This window comes from Tenebrio molitor, chromosome 1, assembly GCF_963966145.1.
Source record: "Tenebrio molitor chromosome 1, icTenMoli1.1, whole genome shotgun sequence".
Lineage (NCBI taxonomy): Eukaryota > Metazoa > Arthropoda > Insecta > Coleoptera > Tenebrionidae > Tenebrio > Tenebrio molitor.
Window position 1 is genome coordinate 25,541,989 of NC_091046.1, and position 23,563 is coordinate 25,565,551.

Genomic DNA, 23,563 nt, shown 5'->3' on the forward strand with positions numbered 1-23,563 from the left:
ATTACAGACCTATTGCCATTATTAACAACTTTTCAAAAATATTTGAACTTGTACTTTTTCATCGCATCTACAATCATGTTGCACATATGACATCCTTCTTTCAGCACAGTTTTCAGGCCCGAAGATCTACGGTTACAAATCTACTTTCGGTAACGCATTTTCTCCAAGTAAACTTGGACGCTCGTAAACAGATTGATGTCATCTACATGGATTTTTCTAAAGCGTTCGATCGTGTTGATCACAAGTGCTCTTGACTAAACTGGACAGTTTTGATTTCTCGGACAATCTAATTCAACTTATTGCGTCTTATCTTAGTGACAGGGCCCTGTTCGTTCAGTACAGAGGTTTTAACTCCAAGCTGTTTCAGCAACTATCTGGAGTTCCTCAAGGATCTGTCCTTGGTCCTTTGTTCTTTGTTATATTTAGTAACGACATGACTGACCTCCTGGATGTGCCTTTTCAACTATACGCAGATGATCTAAAAATTTATAATGTCATAGAAACCGACGAAGACTGTCTTAAACTACAGCGCAATATTGATCTGATTCAAAACTGGGCAAGAACCTTCTTCTTAATATTAATAAGTGTAATGTAGTAAGTTACTCGAGGAGGGACACTATTATCAGGTTCAACTACTCGATTGAAAATTCGGCATTACAGCGTGTTAATGAGTTTAAAGATCTGGGAGTTGCGTTCGATTCCAAACTCACATTTCGGAGTCACGTTGAATATGTTCTGTCTAAAGTGTATAAATCTCTGGGCTTTGTCATACGAAATGGGAAATTATTTGATAATCCACAAACTCTCCTTTGTCTCTATAAAACGTATGTAAGATCTACACTTGACTACGCCAGTATTGTTTGGTCACCCTGTTACAAAGTTCATATTTGGTCTCTTGAAAAAGTCCAGAGACGGTTTGCCAAATCTTTCATGTATTTTTCTTCTGGTGAGTATCCACAGAGAGGTGTGCCACACGAGACCCTTTTAGAGCAGGTGCAGATTCCATCCCTAGCTTCTAGGCGTAAATTAGCCAGCATTAATTTTCTCTCGGACGTTTTTAATTGCTCAGTTGATTTCCCCTACTTGTTATCTCAGTTTTCCATCAGAGTTCCCTCTTTTAGTTGTCGTAAACACCTTCTATCTAGATACTGCAAGAACCAATCTGCTACAATATTCTAGCCTATATCAGATGGTCAAGAATTACTCTGATGTGGAGGGAAAGTTAGACGTTTTTTGTACCAACAGGCAAGAGATCAGAGCACTAAGTTCCTATACAACCTAATCGAGTTTCCATAGTCTTCTCGCCATGAGAATCAGTAGTATTAATAGCTGATCTTTTTCAGTTGACTCGTAATTGGGTTTATACACCTGTGAGTCAGCTTTACAATAATAATAATAATAATAATAATAATAATAATAATAATAATAACAAATTATTTAAGACATGTTACGAAACCAGGTAGGAATTTCAAATGATTTAGCTAGTTTACTTTACTGCCGCTCATCAGCGGAGATAATAACTTCACGGACGCTCTCAGCGGAGATAATAACTTTATCTGCCGCTCGTCAGCTCGTTAGATGCCATGACAATGAAGTGACACTTTAGCATTATCAATGCAGCAGGATAATGTCATAATTTACGGACGTTTGAAGAAAAAATATTTGATTAATATTTGACTAAAAATATGTTCTGAAAGCATGAAAATATCAATAAGGAGTAACATCCCCATTATTATTTATTTATACAAAGAGTAATTTTACAGACAGATAAAATCAAATTAACAATTTCTCCGATAGTGGGATAGTGCTATAAACAACGCTCTCTGTGATCACGTAAATTTTGAAATATGTCCTTCAAGCCGTAACATTTTTGTCCTGAAATTATGCTCTAATTAATATATTCTAGTGTATTTTATAGAGTTGGGTTACAAGCCTACAATTTAAAATTGGACGAAGTACCTATACCATGCAATTCCCTATGGCAACAGTTAAAAAAAAATGCACTGTAGAATAAACAAGTTCCACATGAAGACAAAGACACATCCATGACAATGTTCTGATATTTTTTGAATCCGATACACACAACCCTAAAGTAGCTGTACAACACTTTAATGAACACAACTGTCCTTTTGGATTGATATGTCGAGATCTAACGAAGCGATAATTTCCCGACTCGGCACCCCCCACTATGCACCACTTGTAAAAATTGTCAATTATCAACAAAGAATAAATATTAATCCTACATTAAGGACTTAGAACCCGACTAGACCTGACCTGACCTGACCTGACACGTGACCAAAAATGGTGCATAGTGGGGGGTGGCGAGTCAGGGGGGCTTTATTTGAAGTCATTCGCAAAGTTGCGTGTGCGCAAATCAGCAACATGCGAATGGTATTGCGCATATCGCTAAGCGACCGTTCACAATACCATTCGCATTTGCTGATTTGCGCACACGCAACTTTGCGAATGACTTCAAATAAAGCCCCCCGAGAAATTACGGGTTCATGAGATCTAACGTGTCTTTCAAGCTGTGTTTATTGGCGCGTACCCCACGCGCGACATACGATTTCGGATTCATGGATAACTCGATTAAAAATTAATTTGATCGCTCTTTATATACAAACAACATTCTTTGTTTGTTACACTTAAAAAATAGATCAATACAGCGACATTTACGATTTGATACATCATAAAAATCGAAAGAGACAGTATTTAACAAAACAATAGCGATTAAAATGAAAGGAACACGACAATTATTGTAAGAACGACTAAATATTGCTGAATTTATTCATCTCTAGATCAATTCAAATCTGTTCCAAAAAAAAGTTAAACCCCTAAAGTCCTCGTTTTTCAATATTGACAAGATTTATCTAAATATATTTCTAAAGATGTATTACTTAATAACAGAAACAAATAAAAATCGTTACTAATGTTAATGACTGAATCGTTAACATTTGCATATACATACACACATGTAAAAGAACAATATATGTACTGGAATCCAATAGGAAGAAGGAAGATCGGACAACCAAAAGTAACCTGAAAGAGATCCATACTGAGGGAGACCAATAAATTTGTGACAGAGATGGGGTAAGTATGTAGGTATATTGCGAGAAACAAAAACGAATGAAGAAAATGTATTTCTTCCATATTTCCCACTCGGAAATAACACAAGGATAACGAAAAAGAGGACGACCAAAACGAACGTGGATACAACAGGTGGAACAAGATATGAGTAGGAGAAATATAACGGAAGAGTAGGACTGCTGGATTAGAAAAAAAATATAGTGTCTAGAATGTGAAAGAGGGCCAATAGAGCTGTAAATAACATCCACAATAATATACAGGCTGTATCTAAAATGCGTATGTTAATTTCAATACGTAGCAGAGCTGGTTAAATGAAATGTTTTTTCTATTTGAATGTTTTACGAAAAATCATTACCAATTGATTTAAAATTTGGAATAAATTACCCATCAAAATGTATACCTGCCTATGGGTAAGCGCGATAATTTTCTGTTGTTATAGAAATGGAACTTTGTCAAAAAAGTTACATTGTTATAGAATTGAATAATTAAAATTAAAACTTTATACAGGGTTATTCACGAGAGGGGTACTTCTGAATTTTTATTTTGCCGCAACCAATAATACCAATGGCAGTGACTACTAAATCAAATTTGTTATTTCATTTAAATTAGAAATCAAAGTAAGTTGGATAGATTTGTCACAAATGTCAGATTGGCAGATAACCTGTATTTAATCAAAATTCAACAAATAAATTAACAAATTAAGTTAATGTAAAAGGTGTTCGAAGTGTCTACCATCGGCTTGTAAACATCCGCAGCGGCGACAGAATTCTTTTCACGTTCTCCATAAATGGGAGCATATCAGTCTTTTCGTCGTTATTGTAAAAACAAATTTTTCGAATTGACAAAGATTTTTTGCTTTAACGTCAAAGAGACAGGACTAAGAGCCATCGTGGATTCAGTCATAATTATTTTCAAAATTTGAAATCAAGATATTGTTGCAATGTGTATAATGGGTTGCGGCAAAAAGAAATTCAGAAATACCCCTCTCGTGAATAACCCTGTAGAGACTAGTTTATCACACAAAACGACTAGTTTGGTAAATATTAGGGGTAAAAAATCTTGGAAAACTTACGAATCTTGCAAAATGTTATAGAGAAAATTTTCATAAATTGGCGAGTTCTTCCACTGGTCAAAATTAACACACGTATTTCAGAGATGTTATTGTTAAATTTCGAAATAAATATAATGTAATAAATACCTACGTCAATTAATCTTATTGATGCAAAAAGTGCGATCTTCCTTCTTCCTCTTGGATTCCAGTACATTATTGTTCTTTTACATATGTATATGTTAAGATTAAGACTCAGGGGTAGATTCACGAAACTCAGATGATTTGCAAATCATTAACGAAACGGCAAATACAATGCTTCAACAATATCAGTTGTCATGGTTTTGAATTTCCAATGTCTTATCGAGCCTTACCGGGTTTCGTAAACGACCCCATCACTCATTAATATTACTAACGATTTTAAGTAAAAGTACTTGTTTCAACAAAATATACGCCTATATTTACTTAAAGAAAATCAAAAGATAGATTTACAATTTTTGCAGTACTAAACCTACTTGTTTTGTCTTGCAGCGCTAACCTACTGACGCTGAAATATCTGTGTTCACGGTTATAATTAAACCAAGGGTCATAAGCTGAAGTTCGACGTCCTAACAGTCTGTATTAGCGTCTAGCTATTTATACAAATTCCATATGTTTATAGAAATTTCTAACGGACCAAAAAATAATACAAATATCTTACCAGAACCAGGGTATTTTTCTTCTTGAATATTTTAATATATTGTATTTACAGACCAATTATTTTCTTTATAGATTTTAAACATTTCAAATAATATAACATACTTTACAATGTATGTGACTATTAGAGAGAAATATTTCATGCTTTTTGTTTACTCTATAATGATAAAATTGACTTTTTTAGGTATTTAGGTAAATGTTACAGCCGTTACAGTTAAAACATTGATTTATAGTTTTCAGAGATATGGTTAATATTTTTCATTGGTTACATATAAACATAAAATTATAGAATAATTACTTACGATACTTTTCTATAATAAAGACTAATAATGTCTTACCAGCAAAATATAAACCATTGTCAAAGATTGAACTAGTGTTTTTATCTTAATTTGTATTGTATTTTAATATATTTTCTGTTTGTTTGTATCTTGAAATTATTCTACACATCTCTCAGTCTCCACAGTCTCCCATTGTTTTAATTCAGGCTAATTTATACTCTATTACAGGAAAATAAATATATGTCTTTTCTTCTATTTTAAAATTATTTATTTATGTTTATATAATTACATTTTTTACAATGATTAATATAAGGTCATATAAAGTTACACTAACCACAAGTAGTTTTATCAAGCATATTATTTGTGAAATAAAGGAGTCCCAATAACCTCGTCCAAAAACAATATCACAGCTAAATTACTAAATATTTACAAAAAAATATAAAATTTTCTATTCAAAAAGAACATATTAAAGGAAACATTTGTATTAAATTATTGACTTTAAAGCTTTTTAAAACATTATTTTCGAGAAAATAAATAAATTGCTTATGTGAGAACGTTGTTACGATCTTAAGCCCATACCATTTATCATTATATTGGCTAAGGCATTACGACGCTTTCTCCAAGCTCCCATTCCTTGAGCATGGTACTGTAGCTGACTATACCATATTTTCGTCTGTTCCTCGTCTTCAGCCTGAAATATTATATCTTAATAATTTTGTTTCTAATAGTTAATCAATCAATATTTTTATAATTTTTACCTTATTAGCAAACTGTTAAAATACATACCAATTATTTACAACAAGTGATTGTTCAGATACGATCTTTATCTATTTTTTTTTGCGCCTAATTAGATAGGTACTAAGGAAATTAATGTACCGAACAAAAAATACTACACCAGTCATGTGTCTTGGGGTATCATTCTTGTTCAATTATTTCACGTACCTTAAATATAAAGGTATCCTTTCCTAGGAGTTCTTGTACTTCAAAATAGCTTTGCCAAGCCGGGTCAGCCGCGATGACGCAGCGATCCAGATAAAGCGGTTCTCGTAACAGGGAATACCGACCGTTCTTATCCCTCACCAGAAGAAGAGCCGCTTCTCTTGCTGGTGAATGCCGTGAAAATATGAGACCATTTTCATCGCTTCGTTCCGGTCGACTCGTTGATGGCTGTCAAAAAAGGAACGTAACGAATTACTGAAATTACACACAGCAAATGTGGGGACAACGTTGAAAAATCGATTGTAATTTCACCATTAAAGAATTTCACGGAAGATTTAACTGGTGAAACTGCTGGTAAATCTGGAGAAGGTAGTCATTATGTTTATGTCTCAATTTTTATAACACTATAATTTAGAATAAGGACTTCTACATGATGCATTTAGCAAAAAAAATTGCATGAGTTGTGTAATAAATTTAAACAGACAGTTTGTTTATGAAAAAAGATGGATATCGAAAAGCTTTTTGCAGAAGACCCTAAAGAAATTACTGAAGCAGCATATGATTCGGTTTCACATTTAAAATTTAACAAACATGTAAACATTTTATTTCATGCATGATGAAAAGTCCGTGAGAAATTTATTGAAAATTTATTTACCCAAGTACCTAATAATTTATTATCTCTATTATCATGATTTTTGTATCTCAGAAATTGACTTCTACTCTCCGTCGTGAAAAAAGTAAATTTTAAAATGGCAAATTATTATTGATTTCTGTTTTGCGCCTCCGACATTCTGGCACATATAGGCAACCAACATTTCTATTGCATTGAATCAATACAGTATTCTGTAGATTAAATTTTTAGCAACTGCCTAAGTTACAATAAATTATTTACCTTGCCGTTTATTACAAGTAGAGCATTCACCGGTGTTAATTTTATGGTCCGTCCCTTCCTCCAGTTGTTATCAGTTGGTTGAGTAAACAGCAATTTACCCTCTAATGCAAACTTCGCTTCGTCGTGATTCCATTCCAAAACATCAACAGCTATTTTTCTTAACTTTATGTTTACTAAATCCATTTCAGTACTTGATCGTCTACCGGAACTGTTACCAATCCTCCTCCATAATTTGCTAGGAACATCTTTAGTTTCCGAATTCATGTGATTTAAGTGCAATTCAATTTTATGTTGGGCTTCCTTTAACTGTTCTTTTGTTTCATGATGAATAGGGGTAACTTTATACAATCGGGCAAGTAATAAGGGATATTTAGTGACCCGTTGAACAGGCACCATAAGGAAAGAATTTAAATTCATTCTCCTCAACATTGCGTTTTCCATTTGAGAAACTCTCAGAAATATTCTGAGAAGCTCTTTTTCCTTCTCCAAGCTAGCCAAAAGTAAACTTGCAGCACCTTGTCGAACACAATAGGTTTCAAACCCGTGCAACATTGGAGCTGCTTCAAGAAATATTTTACCAATATTTACAGTGAGAAGATCTTCGTCACCTTGCTCGATGGCTATTTCTACAGCATCTCTTAATCTTTCTGCAAGACTTTGGCTGTTTTCTAAAAGTTCTTCTACATTTAAAAAAATTGCAGATAACTGATCAGGCGTTAAGAGACCTGCCACCAACATGGGCTGATAAAACTCTTCCAAGATTATTTGTAAATCGCGACTATATTTCTCTTCAGTTTCTACTATTTCGGTAATAATTTCTTTACGTTCAGATCTTTTCTTTAAACATTTTCGGCAAATTAGGGGTTCGATTTCTGTTGACGATTCCACTACCGTTTCACAATCTTCACAGCTTATTGATGTTTCTTGTTTGGTTCTATACTTACTCAAAGAACTCTTACTCGTTTCAGAACCTACACCAGAATCATTTCTTTCAACTTCTACTGTTTTTTGGTACGGCGTCTTTTCGTCATTTAGAGTGCTTGACATAATCAAACTGTTGTCTTCACTTGAATCACTTACTGTGCTCAAATGGCATACCCTGTTAAAAGACTCTTTGGTATCGTCATCAGCCGAAATTCCATTATTAACAAAGCTATAGGAGTAACTATCTTCTTGAACAATTCCTCTTTCTTTAGCATCTACTAAATAACTTAAAATATCATATTTCGACGCTCCCTCAAATATGGATCTACAAAAAAAAATGTACAAAATAAGTAGATTTTTCTTCGTTAACCTTTTCATTGCGCAGTCGTTATCTTTCAATGCAATATCAGTGTAACGCTGTGGTATATTTACCACCGGCGCCTTGAAAAGGTTAATAGTTATTACTTACCTTGTAGTATATTCTTTATCTAGATGTAAATCATCCAGAAGACTCAGTGGTGGCGGATTAGTAGGTAATGGTGGTGGAATTTCGATTTCTTCGTAAATAGGATCTGAATTAATTTTGATGCTCTCATAATGATGGTCTTCGTTTTCCGATACTTCAACTATAGAAGAATCGGCTAACAATTCGTAAAATTTCGTTCTGTTTGCTAATTCCTCCTCGGTCACGGAACTTCTGTTACTATGATCTGTGTAACATTCAGAACTTGCATCCATAAGTTCGTATTGTGTTGACGAACTGTGTTCCGAGCTCACATCATCTCCCAAAGAATCTAAATTTTTTAATCTCAAGAACGAGTCTTCTAGAAAACTGGTGACATTCATATTTTCCGCTGTCTCTAAATGCGCCTCATCTAACGCATTTTGTTCATTAGAAACAAACTTTTTGGTACGTTGTCTCCTGGGCACGTCTGATTTACCGCAGACATGAGGGACTAAGTTTCTCCGTACCGCTTCTACAGGATCTTTTAAAAGTTCTTTTAACAATTCTGACGACGGAATATTATTTTCGTCAAACGTATCTAGCAGAATGTTATTTTCATTTTTAAGCACTTTCTTATTCTCCACTAATTCACATTCTTCGTACTCCTTGTTAACATTTCCGCTGCTATTTTTCATTTTAAGATTATTCTCATTATCCGATTCATCGATCCTAAATTCCTTCAGGCATTCTTTCACTTCAACTGGTGGTGTTACGGGTTCCGAGGTAACAAAATTACCGGTAATATAAACGGAACTACTCTTTTTGGAATTCTGTATTACTGTTGTCTCAGCAGCAGTGTCTTTAACAACGACCGAAGATTGATAAAGTGGAACGTCATCATTAACGTTTACAGTTGAATAGCAATCGTCACCTGTTATCATGATGGATGTTTTCCTTTGCGGACCATCAAGCACGGAAACAGTTTGAACATTTACGACATCTGTGAATTCATTTTTAATTTGTAATTTGTGGACAGTCTGTGATCCGTTAATTTGAACGATGGTTTTATTTATGTGGTCATTAGACGGTGAAGTAGGTAATTCGACATGCATCGCCTGAACTGTAGGAGATGTCTGAACAATATGCACATGCGGCTGCTTATTACTACTTCTTTTTCGAGGAGGTGCTGACGGTGGAATATCTATGATACCTTGTTCCTTATTTCTGACTTGTACTTCATCTTTAATATTTTCTTCCTTTGGTAATTCAGATTTTTTCTGCGTTTTCTTCGGTTCCTCATCATTTGCATTATCCTCCTTTTCGAAAAAAATCTCTTTTATCGATTGGCGCTTACCGTCTGGCAAATCTTTACTAATGTTATCTTTAGTCTCAAACGTTGGAACAATCTTTTTCCCAATCGGCTTCTCTATTACTTGCGGATTTGTATCGGTCATTTCCAATTTTTCATTTGTTTCTATCACCTTCATTTTCACATCTGCATTTTTACCTCTAAAAACGAGCTTATCAGTGGATTGGGAACGCTGAATTATTTCCACGTCAGAATTATCCAAAGTAACAGATGGTGGCGGAGGTGGTGGTGGTTCATTAGGGCGTAACTTTGTTGGACTTTTCCGTCTGGTTTTTGAAGTTAAACCATCTAGTCTTTGCAGATCTTTTTCACCAAAAGTAATTTTCAATTCACTTCGAGGGGTACGTGATCGTAATGCCATTGTGTCGTGAAAGACAACCTTCTTGGTTTCATGTTTGAAACGTTCACTTACGGTTCGTCTTAACTTGCACACTTTTTGTTTGGAATTCTCTGAAAAATAATTTACATAGGTGAATTATTATGTACCTACGTTAACGGTATGTCAAGTTTACATCAAAACTACCAAGAACATAAATTTTATGTAACCGGTTTAAAACTATTATATTACGTTCTTTGGTACTATCATAAAATCTTTAGAATATGTACCTATAATATGGTACTTTAACAACGTAAATAGTCTTTTAGCACAGAACAGATGTGTTTAAATGGACAATTGTTTATTATCTTTAAAAACATCGATGACTGAAAATCCACTTTACACATTACTTTAACTAAAATAAAAAATTATACTGTAATACATGATCGTGCTGAAAAAGATGATGAGTAAAAACAGTAAATATATTGCAAAGTTTCATTTGAATTTAACATTATTTTATTTGTACAGTTACCTACTTTTAAATAATTTCACAGAAATATTTCTGCCTAAATAAAAAACAATATAATAAATAAAAAACATATAATAAATCTAGACACTAATTTTAGAAGGACATAAGTTTTTATCTTCAAGCCGTCGAAAATTGCGCCTTTGTGTATCCCTATAGAAACGGTTGAAGTGGCTTTTTTTTGTAACCTGACTTGAAACATTTCAAGTCCTAGGAGTTGAAATGTCCACAGGCAGCTCGACCGAGTCAAATATAAGGTCATTTGAACTAATTTGAAGTATTTATCAGGATTTATTTATCAATAATTACACGAAATATTTAATAATTAAATTATCCATACCTATTAAAAAAAGACCATAAAAAAGCGAAAAAACGAAATTATTACCCAATAATTAACCGGTGCCACTGTGGTGTAACACGAGTCGTCCATGTGCATGGATGACAGATGTCAAAATCAAAAATAGCACGATGACCGTTCAACGTTAAAAAGTAAATTTTAGACTTTAGTAGACTTTACTAATATTGTTAAACCCTCAAGCACCAATAATATTACAACAACAGAACAAGGGAAGGAATTACTGGTGTCTTAAAATTTGAAAATTGTAAGTTTGAAAATTGTCATTTTACGGGAACTGTAGCAAAAGAAAATAAATGAGTTCTTGCCCAATTTTTTTTTGTCATCCGCTTGAAAATAAATTAGTATTTAGAGTAGAAGGTCTTTTTGTGCTTCGTCCAGTTTCGACCTCAACTTCGTCTCGGTCTTCAATCTCTTGGCTTAGCACAAAAGGACTCAGTTCCTTCTTAATGATATAATCTACTATTATTATTGAAGGACGATAAACTACGAAAAGAAAACACTTGTCTTTGATGAGTTAGTAATTCCAAAAACTGTTACCATTTTTGTTTTATAATAAATTTATTAACTGACATCAATTAAATTGATTGATTAATTGTAAACTGATAAATAATAAATCGTTAATAGTTAACAAGAGAAAATCAGAACCCAACTCATAGTCATTAATTCGAACTGCTTTCTTAGCAGCGCAGCGTGCTGAAGATTAAAAAGCATGTTCTATAGAAAATAAATAAAAATAAAATAATGTTTGCTTGTTCAAAATCTTGAATTATTTTATCTATTAGCATAAAATGCGTAAACGTTGTTTACTTACTGTTTTCACTTACACCTGCAATTAGTAAAATTGTTCTTTCTCTTTTTAAAACGCAATAACAATACTAAATATATTGATGGTTTATCACTATCAGAACAAAATATTTTCTTATTGTTAGTCGTTATGTTGTTGCGTTGAAAGATAAAAATTAAAACTTAAAGATTTAAGTTAAAATTTTATGTAACTGTTACGTAATTCGTTATTTTTTTAAACAAAATTCAGTAGTTAAGGTTGGTACTTTTTTGGCGTTCACATTTAACAACCACACGTAACAAGAACTTATATCACGCATGGCTTACCTTGTTGTACTTCCTCGTTAGAAGTCTCAGACTCACCATCTTCAGAGTAGGTAGTTTCTGGACAATCTTCGGTAATCGAATTCGATTCATCATCACATTCATTTCTTTGTTCATGACATTCAAGTTCATTTTCTACTAAAAACTGCACTTTTTTCCTGGGTGTGTTGCCGGGCATAGGCAGGTAAAAGTGTGACCCACTTTTCCGGGCAGGCGAGGGGCTGTGCTCGCGGCTGTTTGAATCCGTGTCACTGAAAGTTGTCGTTCGTTTCTTTAATATAGACTTGAACCGGTTACTCTCAGATTCCTTTTCGTTCAGCTTTTGTGACGAGTGATTTTTGTTTTTAACTTGAGGCACTTTAGTAGGCGTACTCGGTTTTCGGACTTGTACATCTTCGTAATCGGAATCAGCAGACGGGGGCCGTACACGTATTCTTTGGCCATTAACTAGAGTAATGCTCGAATCCTTTAACTCAGGTTCACTTGACATTAACTCGTATGGGTTTATATCACATTCTAATATGGAACGACGACCCAAAGAGCTAAAACTCTCCGGTGAAACTTTTTTGGTCCTGATGGCACTGTGGCTTCGAGATTCATTACTTTTGGTTTTACTTGGAGATATTGACCGTGCTCGAAACTGGCTAGTACTTTCGGACACAGATAATCGGGATCTTCGCATTAGATCATATGGATCAGCTGACGGCAGGATTGAGGCTCTTGAAGAGGAGCTTGCCACTCTCATGGTGCCGGCCCTCATCGGCGTGGTAGTGGTAGACGTTGGATAACATCGCACCGTTCCAAATTTGTTGTCCGCTGCCGAAAGTGGCAGCCGAGTACCCTTGCATTTCTTGCATGTTGATGGATTCTTTTTACTGGAGCGTTTGGTACCGTTCACGTAGTCCGGACAAGCACATAAAACAAAAGCAGGGGCAAGAACTAAACCTCCAGGTGCCCGAACACTTCCGTACAACCAAGGATCAGCATAACGCATCGAGCGCGATAAAGCGCTCTCTCCCTCTTCCGATGAAGACCAAGTTTTGCGAGATCCTTCAGGCTACAACAAAAAATTCAATTATAGTTTTTACACTTTTAAATATTTACGTAGATATACGGAATGTACAAAATTAGAATGTCACGTTTTACGTAATCCGTATACTTATTTTTTTTAATGATGACCTCACAAATAGAATTTCAAGGTTTAAAAGTTACCTTATTTCACTTATAAATGACAATACAGTTTTTAAAAACAATCAAGAAAAGGGTAACAAATGGACTTTAATTTTTAATGTTAATTAAGTTTAATCGGTAGCTCATAAAGATAAGCGGGACTTTTTCGATATGTGGAATATGACAACAATGACATGTTGATTCTTGTAAACCTCAAAAAAATTTCTAGGTTTAAAAAATTACAAAAAATTAACTTTGAAGTAAAAATGAATTAAAAATGTTGTAAGATTTTTAACTAAACACATTTAGCACCATTAAATACGGAAGGCTTATAATATTAATAATAATAATAGTAATAATATTTTTTTCTTCCTAAGTTAACAGTGTTAACATCTATGAAATATTAATAAACTGGCTATTGTGTTCAAAAATAAGTTCCCTTATTGTAATGTGCCGTACGTATAGTTTCCAAATATGTATACACATACTTATACATAGATCAATCACAAAGTTACCCTTGATTTTATTGTGCTAACTATTGTATACATAAAAGCGAAAGAATTTTGACTACTTTGACTACTACCTGCACAATCCATCTATTAAAAATTAATTATATTTCCAAAATTTTTCAGCAAATAATACATTCTTATTTAATACAGGCTCATTAATTATAAATTATTGTAGTCGAAGCAAGCCATGCCCATGTTATGAAATTTTTACCGCCTTACCACAGTACCACTGTCAATTTTTGTTACCGTCAGTGTCATTTTTTAGGTGAAAAGTGCGGTGATGAGAATTTCATTTATTTCTTTCTAAATTAACGATTGAATCTAAAAATATTGAGTTGTTTTGCAACCAATTTAACTTCGGTGTACAAGAAGGCTGTAAGGAAAAACACATCCAACTACCGGCCTGTCTCAATTATCCCCAAGGTCTTTGAGCATCTACTGTTTAATTTTTTTAGGTTTAATGTTCATCCAATAATATCCTGCTGTCAGTATGGATTTGTTGGAGGTCGTTCTAATGTTACAAATCTGTGTACCATCACTCAATTTCTTAGTGGTGCTCTGGACGAACGGCGGCAGGTAGATGTGGTTTATACGGACTTTTCGAGTGCATAGATCATAATATTTTGTTAAAAAAACTCGATTCCTTTGGTTTCTCTGATAATAATCTGCGGTTACTCCTTCAGTTATATTTACAGGACCGGTATTTATATGTATACAGGAATCAGTTCTGGGTCCGCTGTTTTTCAACATTTATACAGGTGTCCCGAAAATGGCGCACTTCCGATACACTACGGTGTAGAAGAGATTACCATAAACGTGATAAAAATGTAAAAAAAAATTCTATTGGACTTATTTGCTGATTCGGCGGTCTTTGAAAGTGGCACTTAACAGGTCAATTATTTCGAAATACATTGCAGAATCTTTGGACTTGCCATGTTTGCTTTTTGCCGATGAGATGAAGGTTTATTCTATGATTGGTTGCCAAGATGACCCTACGACCCTACGACTGCAGGATGGTATTGACAACATCGTCCGATGGTGCGCTGATAATAATCTATTTCTGAACTGCATCAAGTGCAAGGTGGTCAGTTTCACTAAGAAAACTGAACCTCTCTTGTTCAATTATAGCATCAACGGACAACACTTCCACGCAGTAATTCAGTTCGGGATCTTGGTGTTGTTTTTGACTCCCGGCTGTAGTTCACTAACCATATCGAGTCAATCGTCAACTACTCTTTTAAGTCTCTCGGTTTTGTTTTGAGAAACGGCAGAGAATTTTCGGATGTTGACACGTTAAAGTTGCTCTACTTCACCTACGTTCGATCTCGCTTGGAGTATGCTCTAGAGTTTGGTCGCCAATGTATAACAATCACATATCCTCTCTAGAGCGCGTTCAGCGCAGATTCTTGAAGAACGAGATACATATGTTCATTTGGGACAACTCGGAATGTCATCACTACTGTTGAGACATGCTGAGCACTCAGTCGTTTTCCTGTTGAAATTGATCCAAGGCCTTGTTGACTGTTCAGATTTGTTGTCGCAAGTTACTTTTAAGATAAATCGTCCAGCTTGTTGCACGAAAAACAATTTCTTTCTTCCGACTAGACATAACTAGACTGGATTTAAGATTTATATCAAAAATTGATCATCAATAAAAAATGCTGTAAAGAGGAACTCGTTCTTGAAAGACGTCTGATTTGCAAGAAAAAAGAAGAAAACTGTATTAATCGTGGCTGCAGATGCAAAAACGTAGACGCGTATGAAACAAACGCGCATTATCGCCGAATTTTGGTCACCCCTCTTCGCAGAAACGCAGGAGCGCGTTCAAAAAATATGGGCGAAGGTAGAGTGTGGGGAATATCACGTGACTGCAGTGTCACTCCGGCATTATGAACGGAATCGGGTAAACCCGTGTTTTTTGTTTTTGTAAATGTCAACATTGTCAACTCACATTTAATTGTCATCTATTTAACCACCTGCTTAAATGAAGAACAAGAGATTAAAAATGCAATTTGACGAAAGAAAAAGAAAATTAATATTTCTGGGACAATTTGTTTTGCAAAAAAACGTTTTTCCCCTGCAAATTTGTTATCACCGGATTCAATACAGGAAGGGGAATAAAAGAATATAAGTGTGATTGCACAAGGAATACCTTTAAGAATTGTTGAATATGTTGAACGGATTGTACCGGGGTTAACCAACAGACAATTTCAAATGCATTTCAGAATCAGCCGTTCCAGTTTCGAAAATTTTGTTCCCATTATTGAAAACATAATTAAAAAATGTAACGGGTGACTATTAAAATTTTCACTTAGGGTTGGCTATGGATCATTCCTTGTTTTCCGTTGCACCTTAGACACTGACAAGTTTGACATTTCAATACATGTTTTTTCTCTTAATTTGGTAATGTTTCAATTGTACTGACTGACATTTGTCGTTCGTTCTTGCGTGTGTCTAAAGTAACAGAAAAAATAAAAACTCGTTCAAAGCCAACTCCAAGTGAAAATTTTAATAGTCACCCGTTATAAAAACACCTTAGAACATATTTTTTTCACGCAGCCGCCGCTTCACTGCCGTCAGATATTTGACAGACGTCAAATCTGACGTATGGGTAATTTCTCCCGCACCGCTAGACATCGGTAACATGGGCACACTCCTTGTGTCACTCTAAACATTTGTGAACGATCTGGGGTAACGTGATTATTCCCCCAATTTTAATTTGTGAACGGCGTTTGGGTGACCCACGGGTAACCTTTATACCTACCCAGAGTATTTATGAACGCGCTCCTGGTGTCATATTTGACGTTTATCTTTCTAATCTTACAAACACAAGTTAAAGACAACATTTGGACGTAATTTATTATACTGGATGCTTTAATTCTTCCATAAAGGGCTAAAACACGATCGGGATATTTTAGCAAGGTAATTTAGTTCGCGTCGCTTCCTGTGCCTTCAAATAAATTGACGACTTTTTGAACCTTAAATTTTGTAAAGCCTACATTTGGATAGTGTTCCACGAGAAAACGAACTGTGTCATTGAAGTTCTTACGACACTCTCCATAGGCAAAAATTGTTTCCTTTTTCGAGAATATTGAAATTTCTGCCATTGTAATCTATTTTTAGAGTATTTTCAATAAATTTACACAATTTGACGAGTAAGGTCCAGAAGGTCGTATGAAAAAGAATTTAATATGTTTCAACAATGAATGAAAGGTAGAAACATCAAATCTATAAACGAAAGTGTATCTTTCATTTAAAATCAGTACCTAGTGAGTTACTTATTACGAGCAAAAATGTGCTGAGGCTGGTAGTTTGGCTGCCGAATGAATGGAAATTTATCCAATTTTTTTCGTTCACGATAACTTCTGCAATAAAGCACAGATTGGAATGTTTCTTTATATCAGGTGTTCATTTAATAACAAACAACGCAAAAAGTGAGGTTAGATTTAAACAACTGATCCGTGATCTGTAATCCGTGGTGCGTCCACAATCAGCTCAACGTCTACTTTGAGGATAAATTTAAATGAACACCCCAATATTTCTTTTAATATTTGTTCCAATAAGATCTCAGGGCATAATAATTGTGGCGCAAGTCAGATTAGCTGTTTTGAAAATACAGACTGATTCATATAACTTTCCGACCTTAACGAAATTTAAATACAGCCAATAGTAGGTACGTTATTCAGTTATAACTTGATTATCATTATTATTAAAGATGAGGCAATGCCTGTTATGCCAGCGCTAATTCAGGCGATGAATAGGAACTCTATAATACTCGGTTGTTGTTTCCCAATTTATAGGCGTCATACCTAGATGCAAGAATGGACGCGGTAGACTATTCCAGTCGTCAAAAACTCTTATTTGTTATAAATTTTTGATGACACTACTTTTATTTAGTGTGAAATCTGGACACTTGGCATTATTGACAATCACTTGACAATTGTTCTTTTTTGTATAGTTCTGAAATATTTTTTAATTAAAATGTGCCCCAATGACGAAAGGGTCGATATGATATTGATATACAATGTTGAGTCCGTTTCTTAAAAAAAAATACCTACTGTCCATTATTGCCATTTTTAAATTTTTAGGTATAAATGAGACTTTTGCGGGGGATGTCCAAACCATACAAAAGTTTAAAATTATTCAGGTTTTTTCATCAAGTTAGGAACGAAAAACGTATTACTGGCTGCATTTCAATTTCGTCAGGTCAGGTCAAACTGAGTAATACATGTCTAATATAAGATGGTCTATTAAACTAAACAAAACGTATACTACGTGACAAAGAAAGGTAAACACCCTTTTATTGATCTTGATTCTCTTGTTGTCATCCTACGACGTCGGGTGCCCCTAGCCCTGTGTTCACGGCCTTCTGGAGTCCATGCCTGACAACATCTTAAAATGGTGCCTACAGATATGCCACTTCTTCTGGCAATTTCTAAAATCCGCCCTCTTTCAAAGTCACTAAGCTGAGGAATCTGACCAAGTGTACGCACTCGGGGCATTTCTCGCCTTACAAAAACACTTTTCCAACAAGTTTTCTAAAATTCAAAAGTCAAAATTTTCAATGTAAACAAAATTTCCTTACACTTGCAATAACCGAACCAGTAGCACAAAAGGCAGAATACCGCATAAATAGGGCTGCAAATTTAATCATTTCTTATCTGACCCAAAACACATTTGCCCGCAAAAACTTATTGAAATAAAACTATAAGTACTGGGTGTTTACCTTTCTTTCTCACGTAGTATATTTACTGAAAAAAAGTAAGTTGTTTTCTCAGCGGGCGCAAGTTACAATTGTTTGCCACTTAGTTAAATGAAGAGATTAAATGTAAATACTCTTGACCAGATATTTTATACAGTGTGGAACAAAATGATTTTCATCTAGTTTGCTTTGGAATTTTTGCATTTTTGCATTTTTGCGGCAAAAAGAAGTTCAGAAATACCCCTCTCGTGAATAACCCTGTATATTTTGAGGTTAGGCTTTCTTTTTTTTGTAGAGCGGCATTTCGTATTTTTACAAGGGTAATGCAAAGGTAACTAGATGAAAATCATTTTATTCCACATTATATTTACTTACTATTTAATTTTATTATGAATTATTTTGAAACATGGAAGTAATCTATGGATCTCCATACCGATTTCTTTATTATGTCGAGCTGGTCGGTGTTGTTAGCCTCGCATTTGATTTATCTAATTGTGTCAGTTTCCTTTTATTAGTGAAGGTTAAGGCTACATACAATTATCAACAAACAATGGTTTCTTTAACTAATAACAAGAAAACGGATATTGTTTTGTGTTATTATGACGCAACACCTGCGTGATAACGGTACTTTTAAAATGCATAGGTACTAGTGATAGAGGCCCCTCACAAAGTGATCGAAGATTTAGGCACTCAGACAATTTACGCAAATCCGTCAAACTGTTCGCATAATATTAGGTATGTAATATGAAGATAAAGATTAGATTCAACCAAAAGAAAAATTTAAGGGAAATACTCTTAGAATGTGGATTGTCAAAAAGCAAGTGTGCAAATTAAAAAATTGAGCCTGTATTTGTGTGAAAAATAACTGCGGTTGGCAGATAACTAAAGAGCGGATTTATATGCACAAAATTTCATTAAAATATGCGCATATATATGCATACAATATCTTCAAAATATGTCAATTTTTTTGGGAAATATGCGTACTTTTATGCATATGTATATGCACGACAAAAATTTAATAAAAACCAAGCTTATTCTACTAAAACATGTTGAACAATTATTATTATTATTAATTAAGCACAACGTTGACACTACTTGGGTACTATCGCGGCCAAAATACTTTGGTCGTCAATGTGACATCAATGATATTCAATTGTAAAGCAAGCTTTAGGATGTTTAACCTTATTTTTTATTGTCGTCAAAATTATTTTAATCTAGCAGTGTCATACGGGTGGGGTAAATCCCAGCTGCGGAGGCAGGGTTCAAAAGCAAAAGATCAACATGGTCGCAGTTTAGACAACCTTCAGAAGCAAGTAAGACGATTCTATAATTATCAAAAACTGAAGATGCCATATTTTTGACAAGAATAATTTGAAATTGTCATGTATATTGACATTAATACTTTATTTACATTTGAAGTGTCAAAAAGTGACGACCAAAGTATTTTGGCCGCGATAGTACAGTTGCGGCCGTTGAAAACTCAGACACTTTGACAACTCCAAACTTTTGGCTTTGAAAGTGACGTGACATTAATTTCTCTCGCAATGGCTCTTATACTCACGCCGTCCCTCAGTCTAACACATTTTTGCCAATCAGATAATTGCGGCATTCCAAAAGTTACGCGCGATTCAGATCTAATATGTCAAAAACTGACACTGACTTTATAATCTTTGATGAATATTCTGTTTACGCTAATCAAATTTCGGAATTTGTACAGAGTGTTTCCTGTCTGAGATTTCAACGGTCGCAACTGTACCTACTCAGCACTCAATTGTTTATTCACAAATAAAGAAGAAAATTAAAAAACTGAAAAATTTATTTAGGTAAATAAAAAATAAGGCCGTGCCGCATCCGATCCCGCATCTTTGAAGTCGCCAAACTAATAATTCCGAAAGAATTGGACAAATGACATTTTAATATTTAAATTACAAAAAAAGAAAGAAAATGAAAAAGAAAAATGCAAAGAATTAAAATTTGTAATGAAATGTGTTAGAAACGTTAGCAATCTTATGAGCGCCCGTTGTCGGTCTTCTTTTATTGTACGTATGGCATAATTTATGAGAAATCGCCAACAATGGTGAACAATAGGACCGATGTCATCTTTCCACGAAAATAATTGAATGTTAAAAACTTGCTAGTTTTTGAAAAAATAAATACCGGTAGCGAAACTTAAAGCGGAATTTTTTTCCTTTTGCACCAAAAGTCTGTAAAATATGCAAAATATTATATTATATTGCAAATTTTTGGGAAATATGCAAAATATGCAAAATATGCAAAAATTAATTAGCGTCAATCGCTTGCAAATTATCTAATTCGTAAAAGTACCAAAGAGTTTGGTTGTCATAAACTATTCGATATGCAAATTTCATATAATCCGCTCTCTACAGATAACTGAGAGTGTAAACAGTGTTCCAATCAAACCTATGTGTATTTATTTCTACGGTTTTTGCCTGTTTGTTTTTAAGGCCTCGAGGGCAATTAGAAAAACCCAGTTTACCCAGAAACGAGTTGCATACAAAATTTTATTGTTTGAAACGACGTCCCTGAAGATTCCAAATCTTTTAAAAATGGTTTCACATTTGCTTTTGACAGTTTTGACAAATTTTTCAAGACCTGTCAGAAATGTGATGTTGAATGTGTTGTCAGGGCAACGGTTCGTTATCTGCTCATTTTGTTTAGGGCAGTTAAGAGGCAGTTTACAAAGGAGAAAAATAAGAATTTATGACAGTTGAAAACAATAAATATTTTAATATTTAAAATAAATGAGATCAAAGTTGCATCTTTTGAGCCCCCATATCTTCAAATCTAAGAGGTATATAATTTTGTAATTATTTTTCTCATTATTTTCTAACATGAGTTGACATTACCCCATTGAGTTGTTCCGCGAATTTTGGGGCATCCAATATAAAGACTTCAGTTGTTTAAATTGAATTTTTATGAGTGGTTTCATTCAGCTACATTGGTTTAAAAATTGTTAAGTTTGTTAATTTTCGAGATTTACGTTTCAATTTTTTCGTCTTCAAGATAATGCATACTACAGCCGCTGACAGTAACAAAAATTCCTCACTTTAAATTTTTAAAGACCGCAGCACGGGACGGTTCCTCGTAGAGCACACCACACTGAATGTGTGAACAGGTGTAAAAATTTATACAAACTTTGCCCCGATTTAACTAACAGATCTGCGCAAACCCAACATTAGCACTAGAACCGTACTCTGTAAGATTCTCCCGATCTAGGGATTGGAGATTTTTGCACGAACACGAATAAGGTTGTCATCATCTGTACCATGTACAGAGTGTCTGAGAATGTCCTAGTGGAATTTTATGAGTGGCTCTTAATAAACGTAACACCAATGACGCCAATGGTCAATGGATATCGAAATTTTCGACGACTGGAACCCCTACGATATTTTTGTGTAAGGCCACATGAAACAGCTTGTTTATTCAAGTCCTAAATGGTAAATATATCAAGAAGAATTTGTCAAATTCTCCAAGTTTTTATATAATACATATATACCGGGTGATCAAGAAGGACTGTTTAAGTTGGCAGTACAATTAAGAAATTTTTTTAATTCGGTTATTTATAACACTGCAACTGGATATGTTTCGTTGGTTTATTTTACAAATATCTGATATAGGTATAGCATTAACAACGACAAGCCACCAACAACCGGAAGTTACTCCTGTTATACGATTTAAAATACGATCCAGTGTTACCAACTTAAACAGTCCTTCTTGATCACCCCGTAGAATGTACCATTTGCTACGTTGATTACGAAGGGTGCCATTTTGAACACTTTTTATTAACAATATTGGGGTTGGGGACTCTTCACATCCGAAACGCCACGTAAATACATATTGGGTGATTCAAAATGATTGTGGATAAATATGCCAACTATGTACGAAAATTTATGTGGCAACTGTGTGGGTGGGGTAGAGTTGACATTTCTATGACATTTCATAAGCGTGCATTTGATTTTTTACGCACAACTGCATTAGAAAAGTTGGTTTACATCTTAGTTACCATGATCGAAACTTCAATTTTACATCTGGCGGGCGGTTACGTAACTTTACAGGCCCGGCGGGCTGTAAACCAAAGCAAAAAGCCCGCAAATGGGAAATTTGTCTACAGAGACAACCTACTAACCTAAATTTTTTGATTATATTCTTTTTAAATTTAAAATTTGTTATTAACATTGATGGGGAGTTGTGCGTAAAACGTTGTACGTACCTCAGCCGAAAGACCTTTACGCCCTTGGACGAATAAAGGCCCTCCTTCGTCGGGCCTCAAACTTCGTCCGCGGGCGTAAAGTTACTCTTTCGGCCCTCTATAAGTAAATAACTATTACATCATTGTAGGTTGACTTGACTTGACATTTTTCAAAATTGCGCGACTATGAACTGTCAAAGAAATGCCAACTACACAGTTGCCACATAAATTTATATACTTATCCACAATCATTTTGAATCACCCAATACCAGTTTACTTCAGGAAGTTTTTGTTCTTTTTGGGTGTCACATTAATTGATTTTTCAAGTTTCCCAGTGACCATTAAAAGTTTTTCAGATTGTATAATTTTTATTTTCACAACATAATTTTTTCTTATTCTTTCAAGAACCTATCGCACGTTAAAAGATTTACTACAATACTTACATGATTTTCCAATCGATAAAAATATTGTATTTCAATTTCAAATTTGTAATGTTAAAAACACCAGAAATAAACCCTTCCGAAAATTTCGCATGGACACCGGTAGGCGGTAATATTGCTTCTTTATTTGCTTCATCATTACGAGTATAACGGAACATAGCTTATGACTACGTAACTATCAACGACGAGAAACGACAATAATGATTGATAATGCTTACGATGGATGAAGTTTGCCTTTAAATTCACGTTCATTTTAGCATGTGTTATTAGATTTTTATCTATTTACTAAGAACGAACTAATGTAATATCAAAACAAAATAGAAAGACGTACTGTCAACTCTACTCCACCCACACAGTTGCCACATACATTTTCGTACATAGTTGCCATATTTATCCACAATCATTTTGAATCACCCAGTATTTACAGTAACTTTCGAACAAAAATTCCGTTTGGGAACATGATTGAGATGAATACAATTTTTATAAATAGAACGATAAATAAATAATAAAACAATGAATAACGTAATGTTTACTGAAATTGAGGAAA

At 34.4% G+C, this 23,563-nt stretch overlaps 1 protein-coding gene across 4 annotated transcripts in view; it reads right to left on the reverse strand.

The window, feature by feature from the left end:
- Positions 1-5,354: 5,354 nt before the first annotated feature.
- The window catches only part of RhoGEF64C (Rho guanine nucleotide exchange factor at 64C), a 71,523-nt gene continuing 53,314 nt past the window's right edge, over positions 5,355-23,563 (reverse strand). For 3 of the 4 annotated variants that reach the window (XM_069056203.1, XM_069056190.1, XM_069056198.1), the window contains 5 exons: positions 11,989-13,042; positions 8,334-10,128; positions 6,941-8,189; positions 6,052-6,276; positions 5,355-5,800 (listed from right to left, as the gene is read on the reverse strand). In XM_069056203.1, the coding sequence (XP_068912304.1) occupies positions 5,669-5,800; positions 6,052-6,276; positions 6,941-8,189; positions 8,334-10,128; positions 11,989-13,042 (4,455 nt within the window). In that variant the 3' untranslated portion in view covers positions 5,355-5,668. The remainder of the gene's footprint in view (positions 5,801-6,051; positions 6,277-6,940; positions 8,190-8,333; positions 10,129-11,988; positions 13,043-23,563) is intronic. The other variant, XM_069056208.1, reaches the window with a different exon arrangement.